At 36.6% G+C, this 13740-nt stretch overlaps 1 protein-coding gene across 1 annotated transcript in view; it reads right to left on the bottom strand.

Moving 5' to 3' along the window:
- BANK1 (B cell scaffold protein with ankyrin repeats 1) overlaps positions 1–13740 on the bottom strand; it is a 137765-nt gene that overhangs the window by 85275 nt on the left and 38750 nt on the right. The window contains exons 4-7 of the mRNA XM_053976660.1: positions 11570–11718; positions 10286–10424; positions 7579–7721; positions 703–823 (exon numbers count right to left, since the gene is read on the bottom strand). Coding sequence (XP_053832635.1) covers positions 703–823; positions 7579–7721; positions 10286–10424; positions 11570–11718 — 552 coding nt within the window. The remainder of the gene's footprint in view (positions 1–702; positions 824–7578; positions 7722–10285; positions 10425–11569; positions 11719–13740) is intronic.

Raw genomic sequence — 13740 nt, 5'->3', positions numbered from 1 at the left:
CACTCTTGGTTTATTGCAAACCAGTTTGAATCCCTAGTAAGTGGCTAATGAATTCAACCAGGGCCCTCCATTTGATACTAACAGCAGCTTCTGTTGATGCATGACTGAATTATGCATATAATGTATCTACTTTATAGAGAAACCCTATTTTAAACTCATTGTGATGCCTTCTTTTAAAAATTAAAAATAACAAAATTATCTTTTTGCCAGAAGTAATGAAAACCATTAAGTGCATAGGTAATAAAAGTGTCTGGAGAAGTTTAGTACTGTTCTATGATCAAAAGTCATCCATTCTTTTCAGATAGAGAAAACTTTCAGATTTCCCCCATACTTGGAAAAAGTGCAGTTTAAACTGCATTGCAGAAGAGCAATTAGGAAAAAACATATAATGTACAGGCATCTCTACATGACTCTTATTGCCCATTTCCTCTGTAAGTATGAATTTGCTCAGCTGCAAAGCTGTCAATTTGCAGTTAATCCAAAGCTGATCGAAAATCCAGAGATGTATAAATACAAAGTATTGAGTCACAAAGTAATGATTTACAGAATTATTTCTCCCATTTTTTCTGCTTATGTTGTCTTTATTGTGGATTCTTCCATTTCACTAGAGGCTTTCAATACTTAAGGATTGTCTTATTAACATTTATAAGTAACAACCATAGCATCAGTAATAAAAATCAATACATAGAAAAAGTGACTCACTAGCTTGGTGACGGTGCTCTTCTTCACTTTGGAATGGGCTGAATTCATAAGTAGGTATTTTGCTTTTCAATAATGAAGTCAGAACATTGTCCACCTTCTCTACAGAAGAAAATTTCAATGCCTGTTTAAAAGAAAGAAAACAAACAAACAAACAAAAAAGAGTGTATTTGTTGTATATGTATTTTTAACTTAATCCTCAGAGTGCTGGTGAATCAAATTACTCAAAACAGTATTATGGCAGACTCTCAGTAAGAGAAGCACAGTTTTTGAAAACTATAGAAGAGATTTTAATACAAAAGAATCATGACAACATGATCCATAAACATGCATTATAACATAAGAAGTTCAGACATGACTTAAAAACTTCTGGATGAAGTGTAAGGACAGGAAGATCTATGTTGTACTACAGTAGTAATTCAGGGTGAGTTTAAAGATTATAGTAGTTCTCTGTAAACCAAAACTTTTACGTTAAGATTGTGGAGTTGTCTAGGTAGGAAACAGCTTCAGTTTCATCAGCCAAGACATTGTTGACAGAACAAGAAACTGATATCAACCAGATAGATCAGCTTCCTACTAAACACACAGTCTTTAGACAAGGGAAATCTGCACTGACTGCCAGGAGATTTTTGAATGCCTCCTTCTGGACAGAAAGTTGAGATCTATGCCTAGCAACTTTCAAGGTAGCCAGAATTATATATTTCTTTGCCTGGCCTGACAAGAGCAGTCTGACTACAGAGATTTGAAAAGTAAGGACATTTTACACCAAGTACTACAGCTGTATACTCCAGTGTGTGCTGCACTGGGCACCAAAAGGAGCTCAGCCACAGCAGAGAAGAGCTCGGGGAGAGTTGCTCTACTCTGCTCAGGGTCAGTAGCCCTGTGTTAAAGTTTGCCTTCCCACAGCCAGACTGTCTCTGGTCAAGATGATTCTGGGATGAGTAAAATGGAACATCTTCAGACATGGTTAGCATATGAATTTAAAAAGAAAGTCTATGACTTTCTATGCTGAGGAGAAAATGACAGGGGGGTGTACTGATGAAACATAAGGTTTAATTCCCAAGGCTATTAAAAGGGAATAAGAGAAGTAAGTATGGCATGATCAGAAAACGTTGAATGCAGAGGCAGGATATAATTTTCATCCAACTCCTACCAAGAATTAGAAGAGACATTTATGCAGGTAGGAAGCTAACAATATGATTGTTTATTTTTCCCATAATTAACCCTGGCCCTTCCAATATTAAGATACGTAAAAACTATTGCATTTCTTTTCATAATTCACTCCCTTTCTGTGCTGTCACACTACATTCTCAGTATTTTTATTCAATAATTATGAATACATATAATAATCTTCAATAAGGAAAGCAATAAGCCCGAAGAAACTACTCCACCTAGGAAAAAAGGTCTTTGAGGCTTGCTCTAGAATAAAAATTTAACCTGAGTACAAGACTTATTGTGCAAATTCAGAAAGCATATGCAAAACCTCCCAAAATATCTATAAACCCCTCAAAATATTAACATGAATAACAACACTAGGTTTACAAGTTATTAAGAGAAATAATATAAAAATTCAGTTAGGAAACCATACTATTCTCTCTTGTTCCAAATAGGTCTTAGATACATTATCATTACACTGCCTTAACAGAGATCAATCTAGAGTAGGACAAAACCAAGTAACAACCCAAGAACTAGCTCAGATGAGTGTATATGGCAGATCCTGTGTCATTAAGAAAGAGGCTCAAAATCACTGAAGCAACTGTGTAGTAGATAGCCCACTTCGCAGAGAATAAGAATTTAAGTGGGCTTCTAGGCAAACTGAGCTTGAAGTAATATTTTTAATCTGCATTTTAAATGGCAGGGATACCCCCTACACACTGTGCTCCCTATCTAAACCTCTCTGCTCAAAAGAAAATGAACAAACAAACAAAACCCTCCCCCCAACAATACCTGCCTCTTATCTTCTGTCCTAAAATTCCAGAGGAGCAATTTCTCTTTTCAGCAAGCATTCTGGGATATCTTGCCTACAAATCTCTACTTTTTAATAGGAGCTGAGACCAAAACCCTTCCTCATTCCTTATATTCAGTCAGAAACCTATGGAAGAAGTGCCTTAAGAATGCATAGCTCTTACTTCATGCTCAGACAACCAAATTTACATGGAATAAAAGAGTGTTTTACAACCTAAGACGGAACAAATTCTTGAAATGAGAAGGGCTTCAGGAACTTGCAGCAAAATTTCTCATACTTCAGCAGGCCTTCCCTTCAAAGACCAGCCTATCTATTTCTATGAATTACAAGTCAGGAACTTATATAAAGTTATCAGTGCAAATTGCCTCAAGTTTTCCAACTCAACTTTTTATTTTTCCTCTTACTCTTGAGATGTAAAATCTGAGGGCTTAAGCAATGATTTAACAAGCTATGATGTTAACTGAACTGTAATGGGGAGCTTTGTTGTGCTACTCTACAGCAAAAATACAAAAGGAAAAAAAAGATTAGTTAGTTAAAAAAAAAAAAAAGGCAGCTATGTCTTTTATCTCACATACATGAGGGCCTGTTCCAGAACTTATGTGAAGATAACAACTAAAACAACAGCAAAACAGAAGTAGGAATAGGGACACTCTGCACTATCCAGCTCTGTATCATAAAGGGCCCCTCCTCAGGAAACAATTCAGTTTAGACTTTTACTTCACTGCCCATTCCTGCCCCAGAGCACTCACAGACTCAAAGTCTGCTGTGTTTATGTATTTTAACATACCCTACACAGACCTCTATAGGCCTAAGAAATCTTCCCAAGAAATCTCACCAACATTACAAACCTGAAGCTCCTGGGGAAGCTTCACCAATGCCAAGAGAAGCAGAACCGTAATTAAAGTTGAACTCAAAGTTAGGCACCCTGCAAGAGAACTCTGAGCCACTCAGGAGTTCAAGAAAGCTCACCATTTGTCCAAATAAAGATTTACAACACTAGAGAAAATACACAATAGTCCTAGTTTCCCTCTATGTCCTTGCAGCCCCCCAGAACTAACCTAGTGAGTCTGTAGACAATTCTTCCCATACTCTCCGAAGCACACCCAACTTCTCTGCTCCAGTACTGGAAATCCTTCCCCAAGCCTCACTGCTTGCCCCAGTACCACCTCTGCAGCTGTAGGCACTATCTCTATCCCCTCACCCCTTTCCAGAGCAACAGGACACAGCAGTGAACAGAAAAGCCCCAAGTGCTGACCATCACACCTGGGCTTCCAAAAGCATCCTTGAAGAAGGAGACCACCAAGCACATATTTTGCTACTTTTGTGAACAAGATTAGCTATGTTCTTTAATAACTGCTAACCAAGCCCTGAAAATGTGTGCCACTGAAACACAGCATCCACAGCCAGTAAATTAACATATTCCACACTGGCTTTGGCAGTACTAACAAGGTCACATTTACATAAAGATGAACTTCTTCATTAGTTCTTACATATCAGACACTACTTTATATGCACTTCCATATCTGGATTGCTTCCGCCAAAGAGAATGGGCTAGGTTTGAAATCAGTCAGGCATTTCTGACAATTTTAGCCAGTGACAGAATATGGACAGCTCTCATACCTAGAGGAAAAGAAAGAAGCATTTTAAAATAACAGCTGTTGATGTGGCTGAGAAGATTGAAATATTAAATACAGTTTCAAATGAAGTATCTCTGGGGATCAGGTAGAGATGCATACAAAATATCACCACATAAATCATATAGCTATTTTACAAGTTTTCATAGAGAAGGGTGCATTTTATTTTCATTCTTCTTTTCCAATATCAACTGTAACTGGAATCCTGTTTAATGACTATGATAAAAACATCATTTAAGATACCAAGTATCTCACAATCATGGGAATATTATTCAACCAAAGCTTGTCATAAAGACTTCCTCAATCTCTCTAGATATTCTAAGTTGCGCAAGCTAACATGAACTTACCAACTTCAGTAATAAGGATATGACCTTAGCTTCAATTTTTTTAAAATTTTGAAACCAAATAAATCTATGCCAGAAAACCCCAGCACTAAATAATTGAATCAATATTTCCATTTGGTAGAAACTCTGAGAGAAAAATCAATCCAGCATATAAATCCAGCAGAATGCTGAAATGATTAGTTGATGCAAAGTAAAACATGAAATATAAAAAAGTTTAATTATGAATTATAAAAACCTTAAAATCACACCGTACATTAGGTTACTGTAAGAACATAAACTCCCTAAGAGTTTCTTGAATGCAGAATTGTGAGAGAACCAAAAATAATGACCTTTAGCCAACTTTCACCCTCCTATATTCTCATAGCAAATCCATTCAGCGTTATGATTCAGTTATTATGATCCCGACTCTTCCTACTTTAACATTTCAGGTTTTTTTCTTTCAAAACTCATGCAAAGAAACTAATTTTATTTATTAATTCAATTATATTTTAAATATTTATTTGGTTGTTTAAAATGTCTTGCTGATGTTGGTAAATGCTTTATAAATTCTGAAAAATTTGGAACAGAAAATTACAATCTATCAGACGTAACAAAGAATTCAATCCAAAACCATGATTCGTAAAAATCTTAGATTATGTTTAATCAAAACTTTAGCTAATTCCCATCTTTAATTGCTCTCAAAAAACAGATCCATAAGTACAGTGGTACCATATTTTGATAGTGTCCCACTAAGATCCACGAATTCATCTGACCATCACTAAAAGGAATGGATAGCTGTAACCCTATTTGTTGGGTTTTGTCTCTTTGTCTTTATTGGGGGACAAAGTGGAGCATTTCAAAGGAGCTGGAAAGGTTGGCAAGGCAATACAGAATATAATGTAAACATTTTACCAAAGCACTGTGTCTTTGGTATGAACTAATGCAGCCATTTGCTTTCACCACAGAATTTTATTAAGGAGATACTTCTCAGATTGCAACTATTTGTGAAAATCTTGAACTTTCCCTTGAATCACGGAGTCACATTGCTTTGATCAATAATTGCGGTAAGGTTTTCTATTTTATATCAGTTTTGTTTTCCATTGTGTTTGATTGTTACTTTGCATAGATAAATGACTGTTGCTCCAGGATACTTTTGCAAACAAGTTGATAGTCTCAAAGGTTTTAATTATCCTGGTTAAACAGAAGTTACTACTACTGCTGCTCCTTGATGGGAATTCTAATTAGTATCAAGTCTGTTTTGTTTTTCCTTTTGTGAACATATTTTAAAGATTAAGTTAAATTACGTTTTGTAAATTGCATCTTTATGATGTAGCTTGTTGACATTAAATCAGGAGCTCATTTAAAAAGTTTGCAGAAAAATTTTAGCTACCTAGGTAGTTACTGTGCCTCACTCTGAGGCCCAGCAGGCACCATTAAATAAGACCCACAGGTATACTTACAGAGGAATTACCATTAGTATATTTTGCCACAGAGCAGCCATGCCATTGTGCAGACTGTAGAACTTACCCAATTAAAAACATTTTTTGACATTAATTTTTCAGTTACCAAGACAATAAAAATAATAGTGTATAGCATTGTCACCTCATATAAACCCTTGCTTATTATTCAGAGGAGTAAAGGTGAGGAAATATTAAACATACTTCACAGTCATAACGCTACAGCTGTATTTCTTGCTGTGCACTACTGCTCTGCACAGAATTATTTTTGCATTTGAATATGATTTCAATTGCATGTGCTTTAATAAATATCAGTCATGCTGGTTAAACAAAGGGTCAAACTCCTGAGTAACACAAATAACTGTGGAAATACCTTGTGTGTTGCAGGTATCTAGGTTACCATGTTAATGATAAATTTTTTAAATCATTATGGCATACTTCTTTATGCATAGAGGTTTAAATGAAACCTTTTAGGGGCTTACTTAGATATACTTCAAAATACAGGCTAAAAAATTATGAATACCATAAAGAATTTAAGGACACATTTGTTCTTTGAGTTGCACTATTTTTCTTGTGCAACAGCCTGTTTTCCTAGAGCAGAAGTAACTTGTACTTGGAAGGAATCTAACTTCATCCTTAATAGCATGCTAATAATGCAATACATCATATTTTATTAATCCTTTTGTTATGAGTGTAATGCCTTAGGTGGTGGATAAGGTATATTTGTCACAGGAAAATGAGATTGTCTGCACTGGAAACACAATCCATTATTTTTGTTCTGGCTTTGCAATTTCAATATAGACATCATGCAAAGTCTGCTTGGGCTACCCACCATTCAACAAATGACACTTGAGAGTCCATCTTTTCTTAATATATGCTTTCTTTTCCTGTTATTTCTTATGTGCCACTGGGAAAGAACATGCTGCAGAGCACTGCAGTCTGCTGTGCTGATCTGAAACACAGCTCAAAACCTGATTTTTTCTAAATATACGCAAAGAATCTGCATGGCAACCAGCAAATCACATGAATGAGAATTCAGCAGCTGTAAATGGACTCTACATGAACAGCAACCTACTGTTTCCCATACAAGCTATGCCAGAAAAATTTGGTTTGATGGTGAATGAATAATAACCCTCCAAATACAATGTGGTTTAAGATTACTTGCTTCTATTGGTTTCAGAACATACAAAAAATAACACTTTAAATGGAGAGGGACTTCACTAAATATTTATTCTTATTTTCAACCTTTGGAGTGCAGTATGTCACTCACTGGGCATATACAGCACAAAGGATGTTTACAACACTCTCTAAGGAAAAAAAGAACATGGAAAATTTTGGTTTTTCTTGCCTGACTTGCTTACAACTAGACATCTGAGAGGCAGCCTACTACTGAGCCATTACAAATTACTATGCAATCAAAAGATTGCATACTATCTCTTAGTTCATTTAGGCACTTACAGTCTATTTTTCTTTAATTAAAATTTGAGAAGTCAACTTACCTGACAAGTGAAAGCTATTGGGTCAGCCACTTTCTTTAAAATGGGTTCAATTTCCTCTAGTGCAGTATAGTATTCAATCTCTGCTGTCGTCTTAATGACTCCCCCACAGTAGACATTTACATATACAGGGCCAGCAGGAAAATCTTATAAAACACAAATCAGAACACCAGCTGAAAAAATTTTACAGTCCCAGACCAGAGATCTCAGGGAATGTGTAAAAACCAGAGAATATCACAGAAAAACATAGAGTTGATGAACTGACTGGATTTACATTTCACAAATGATTCAGTGTGGTCAGGTTTTTTATTCCCGTCTTTCAGTCTAACATCAGAAAACTGACAAAAGAAAATACATATCTTTGAATCTGTATAAAGCAAAGCTATTGTATTGCTTCACATTAGAAAGGAGATGAAAACAGAATGCTTAAAATTTCCAACTGCCTTTTGATAGACTGATGACTTATAATCAGCTCCCTTATGCCTACATGTTAAGGAAAAGTGCACTTATCACAAATAGAGCAATCACTATTCATCTTATTAAACATTTTTCTTAATTGCAGTCAAGGTTCTCAAAATTGTATTTGAGCTAGGTTGCAGAAATTGCAGTATAATTAATCCATTCCAGTTGTTTACCTCGCAAAAGCCAAGGAGAGAGGCACTTGTAGTCTGTTACTTAAGCACGATTTGCTCTGTGTGTGCAGCACAAGCTTACTTTATGAGCACATTTCCCACCCCATTAGTGTTTGTTGTGCCTGGCAGTCTGCTGGACCACACTAGCACAGTCTTCTTAAAATACTAACTCTGCCCACAAAACAGTGAAAAAAGGGGCAATTCTGAAAATGGAGAAGAGGAATAGGGTGAGGGAAACTAGATGTACTAAAAGTACATCACATTAAATCACTTAAATGGAAACTGCCCAAATGTGGGCTTAAAAAAAAAGCCAACAAAAAAACAACAAAACCACAGCATTTCCCCTATAACATCAGATCAGATGGACCTAAAACAGGATATCTCCAAATTTCCACTTTTCCAGATTTTAAAACAGAATAAACACCAAACAGAAATTATGTATGAAATATAATAAAACTTGGCTACAGCTCTCTGACAATTTTTTCATATTTCATTTACTTTTCACACTTTATTCCTTCACCTACTACAGAAACCTTTTTGTGATCAACAGTGTTCCCACCAAAAAAAAAAAAATTTGAATACTCTTAAGATCTGAGCATGAAGAGTGCAGCTTTTGTTCTCTGATCTCCAGTTACAGATGGAAGTTCCCTGTTTGTTACATACTTTCCAGTAAGGTTTCTAAAAACAAACTGTCTGCACCATCACAGTGATAAAGAACTCTCAGCCTATACATGGCCATTGTCTCAGGACAGTGTTCAGGATGAAAATCACAGAATTAATTGGATTGGAAAAGACCTCCAAGATCATTGAGTTCAACTTCTGACCGATGACCAACCTGTCAACAAGACCATGGCACATGTGCCACATGCAGTCATTTCTCAAACACCTCCAGGGATGTGACTCCTCCACCTCCCTGGGCAGCCTGTTTCCATGTTTAACAAATGCTTCTGTGAAGAAATTCATCCTGACATCCAACCTGAACCTCTTCTGGCACAGCTTGAGGCCATGTCCTCTTGCCTTTTCACTGATTGCCTGGGAGAAGAGATCAAATCCCACCTGGCACAGACTCCATTCAGGTAGGTTGTAGAGAGTCATCAGCCTTTTCTCCAGGCAGAACAATGCCAGCTCCTTCAGCCACTCCTCATGTGAGGTGCTCTCTAGACCCTTCCCCAGCTCCATTATCCTTCTCTGGACACAATCCAGCACTTCAGTGTCTTTCTCAAAGCGGGAGGCCCAGAGCTGGACACAGCACTCAACTGGGGCAGTCTCACCAGTGCTGACTCACAGAAATCATCAGGTCACAGAATTACCAAAACATAACTTCAAGAAGCCACAGTAGAAAATTGTAGCCTATTTTGTAGTATTTCCTCCTATCTAAGGTTATATTGCAATCATTTTATAATAAAATATTATGTAATATTATGTACTTCCTCTGGCAATTCACAGCATGCAGCCCAAAAGCAAAAACTATACTTTGAATGCATAGGTGAGAAATGTTTTAACTCTTAACTTGCATCAAGAATGGGGATAGGTGTGCCCCTTAAATCTGCACAGATCTTCCAAGAGAAACTGTTAAATAGTTGAAACCATTATCAACTAGTTATGGGTGGAGCAATAGAAAAAAACATTAGGAACTAGCAAAGATGAGTGATACAGAGAAATGAGATGAATGGGAACAGAGAAAAGAAACTATTTCCTGCATCAGTAAGAATTATGGAGAGGAGAACAACCAGATTTACTGCATTCAATATAAACTGAGACATTTAGTAACAAAGTAATAAGAAAAGAATATTGGGTTTGCATTTTATGGCAGTAATTTTGAAGAATGTTAATCTGTAACTAATCAATGACATTTTAAGACTGCCACCTGCCATTTAACCACAGAAAACCAATCTAATAGAACCTAGGCTCCCATAAATCACAAGGCCTTGCTTCTCTGCATTATTAAAAGTTATGTATGCAAAACTCATTTACAGGAAACACTCACAAAATAGCAGAAAGGGAAACTACTTATCAGAAAAAGTGAAGGGAGTTGAAACTTTTTAGTTTTTCTTAAAGGTAAAGAATATTTTTCTTACCTCGGGCTTTCACATATTTGACCTTCTTGTTCCAAGAGGCTGTCTGCATTCTAATTTGTTGATTATCTGTTATGAATTCAATTTCTAGAGTTTCTTCATCTATTTCCTCTTTCAACAGAATGAATATTTCACCAGGGTTCTAAAAAATTAGAATTTGTTCCCATTAGTCCTTCAGAAAATTATACTGGAAGTGTAACATTATATTGAAAGTGTATTGAAAGAACTTTCCTTTACCAGCAGCTTCATGCAAAAAATTTGTACTACCAAAATATGGTGGTATCTCACTGCTTCCTTTAGTATTTAATGAGCTTTCCTTTAGTGTTTCCTTTCTTGCATGAAAGACACAAGTAACATAGGATTTTAAATGCATCTTGCATAAGAATATTTTAAAACAGTATTTTAAATGCATATGTAGGTGAATTGTTACATTTTCTAAGGCCCCTCTATAGTCTAGAAGAATGACATCCATCTTAATAAGAATAACCTAAAACACTTTAGACCCACTTAACCTCTTCCAGTAAGGTGACAGTAGAGAGAAGCAGCAGGTGATGTGAGACAATAGCCCTCTACTACCTCCTGAACCAGAGGCAAAGTCACTCCCTTAGAACTGTACTGACCTCAACAATGAAATAATGTGTGTAAATCATCTTTAAAAGACAGACAGCAAACAAAATCTGTGACATTCTGTGTACACTGCAACTTCCATACTTGACCATGGCCACTCACTTAAATAAAGGAATGCAGGTGCTGGATTTTTTGCTTCCTCTGTTTATGTTTCTCACAGCCACTCTGATTAAAAGCACATATGAACATTTATGTCCACTGCATATGCATGCAGACATGTACATATAAATATTTCTGATTTACTTTAAACTCAAACTAGGTCTGTGCTGACACAAGCCCTGTGTCATTCATGGTATGGGCACATATGCACGTATACATACACCCATCCTGGATTCTTGCCAAGACAAATCCCACATCTCTCAAGAAGTGCCCGATTATTTGCTCCCTCTGAAATATAAGGCTCACATGACAGTAATACTTCAACTCAAGCTGCTAAATAACTCTAATAGAGCTGTCTCCAAACTACTTTACTTCCAAATCTTTTCACTGCAGTGTGGATGCAACACAAAGGCAAAATAAATCCCACTGCAGTCTCGGTGCACTCTCATTTTGGTCCCTTCATAATTTTAGAAACAAATAGCAGATATAGTATGAATGAGACTGCAGGAGGAGGAGAACAATGACTGTTATCCCAAAGACTGTAGCATCCAGAAGTCTTACCTCACATGATATTCTTCTCGGAAGCACCAATATTGACTGCTTGTTAGTTTCTAATCTTTCAGAAAGTACCTCTGTTTTAAAAGTGAGGTCTGTTTCTTCTGATGTTCCCCTGAAATCTGACAAGTTATTATCAGAGATAGCCTGGTAGCCTGAAATAAATAATGTGAAATGAGAACGTTGTTAATAATCCTAAACAAACCAAACATGGCAATGAGGTTTCCAATGTATTACTCATATGGGATTTGGAGTCACACTAAGGACAGCACATGAAAGCCTAGAAAAATTTCCTTAATGCAAATGTGATGAGACATCCTCCTTTGATATAGAGCTTACCTCTGAAGTTTTGATCCTGCAGCCTTGATTTACATGAACAGGCTCTGCACAAATGCTTTGTCTTCTTAAAACAAAAGGGGACATAGCCTTTAGATTGAAATCGTTGTGAACAGCAAAGTCAGGGAGATCAGCCAGTTCTGCCATCTCAGAATTCTCATACACTAGGATAAAATAGGATTTTTACCACTCTTCCTTTCTTTATATGTAAATAAGTACATGCTAGATGTGACATTCACATTCTCTGGATAGAGAGACATAATTCTGTCTCTCAGGAGAAGCACAGAGAGAAGAAGAGAAAACAATCTTTATCTCTGCTCCTTTGTTTTCCCTATGTGGAATGTGGTATGGAGATTGTTTACCTGAAGTGATTGCTTGATTGGATTCTGGTGAAGGTTGTTTGGATTCATGGACCAATTGAATCCAGCTGTGCCAGACTGTCGAGCACAGAGTCATGAATTTTGTTAGTAGTTAGATAGATAGGTAAGTAAGAAGTAAATATGTAGAATAGTATAGTATCTCATTAAATAGTATATTAATGTAATATAATATAGTTTTAATAAAGCTATCCTTCAGCCTTCTGATCAGGAGCCAGACATCATCATTTCTTCCCAACATCTGGGGTTCACTGCATTTTTTACTGTAAGCTATATGTTTACAACATCAACCCACCTGTCTACAGGAAGGGTTTACATGAGGGCAGCGATACCTGTAACATGGTACTATGACAGGAGACAGATTTCTTTGACACAGATTCCATGGTCTTTGCCTGCCTTTATGGACAAAAGGATGGGTGGAAGTCATATATTTTTTAAATAGGATAATCTGTGTTTGGAAATGCTATGCCAGTTATAAAGGTAGCTTGCAATCAGTTTCTTTTCTGTTTTGCTGTACCAGAAAAGGCCCAAGAGCCTTTAGTGAATATAGTGAATCCTTCACCACATTGCAGAATTTTAATCATGAAAAAGAACTGCCAACTAAATGCCTCTGCAGAGCTCTGACTAAGCCTGGGTTTTAGCAAAGGTATCCTTTACCTGCTACGTCTCAGCTGTATCATTACTCCTCCTTTCCAGACATTCTATTACCCTCTGTGAAACACTCCCGCCACCCATCTCAAAGGACTGCACCAGCTCGTCATCACGGAGGATTAGTCAGTATACTGCAGTCACCTCGTTAGGTTATTGATATCATTTCATGCAGTCCAGAGTTTAAAAATCTAGACTGGCTGGTGAGACAATATCCTGAGAGACATCCACACTGTCTTGTATTACTATAAATTATGAAAGACTCACAGTCAATTACATTCAAGGATACAAAAAACTTTTGAGGTACATCTTTTCCTCTTAAATGGATATAGAATATTAAAATAAATTAGTGATGGGCAGAATACAGAACAGTAGCAATTTGGCTTTGCTCAAAGAAGTACCACAGCCATTTTGCATTTCTTTGAAAAGGTGCCCAAGTGACTGAGGTACACAAACTATATAGTGCTCCTAAATGGCACAGAAACCTTTCCAGACAGTTTCAGTACTGGCAAGCTACAATTAGTTTTCTCACTTCTTGCTTGCCTTTACTTCCCTCATATGTACCAGTTCATCTGATACAGAAAGTTTCCTTGCCTTACCAATCTTGCCTTGCTTAAGGCATAGATTAAAAAAAAAAATACCACTATAATAAATGTGTCTGCTAAATACAGCTATACCATGGCATCCTATTGTAGAATCGATTTTATCCAGGGATATGCTTTAATTGTTAAGGGAAGGAGGGAAGGAAGGAAATCAGATGTCCATTATTCCTTAAAGAACCTGAAGTTTCCTTCAACATCTAATCTAAGTTAAGCA

Source organism: Vidua macroura, chromosome 4 (assembly GCF_024509145.1).
Source record: "Vidua macroura isolate BioBank_ID:100142 chromosome 4, ASM2450914v1, whole genome shotgun sequence".
NCBI lineage: Eukaryota > Metazoa > Chordata > Aves > Passeriformes > Viduidae > Vidua > Vidua macroura.
Note: the sequence above shows the minus strand (reverse complement) of the source record. Positions and strands in the feature narration are given on the sequence as shown.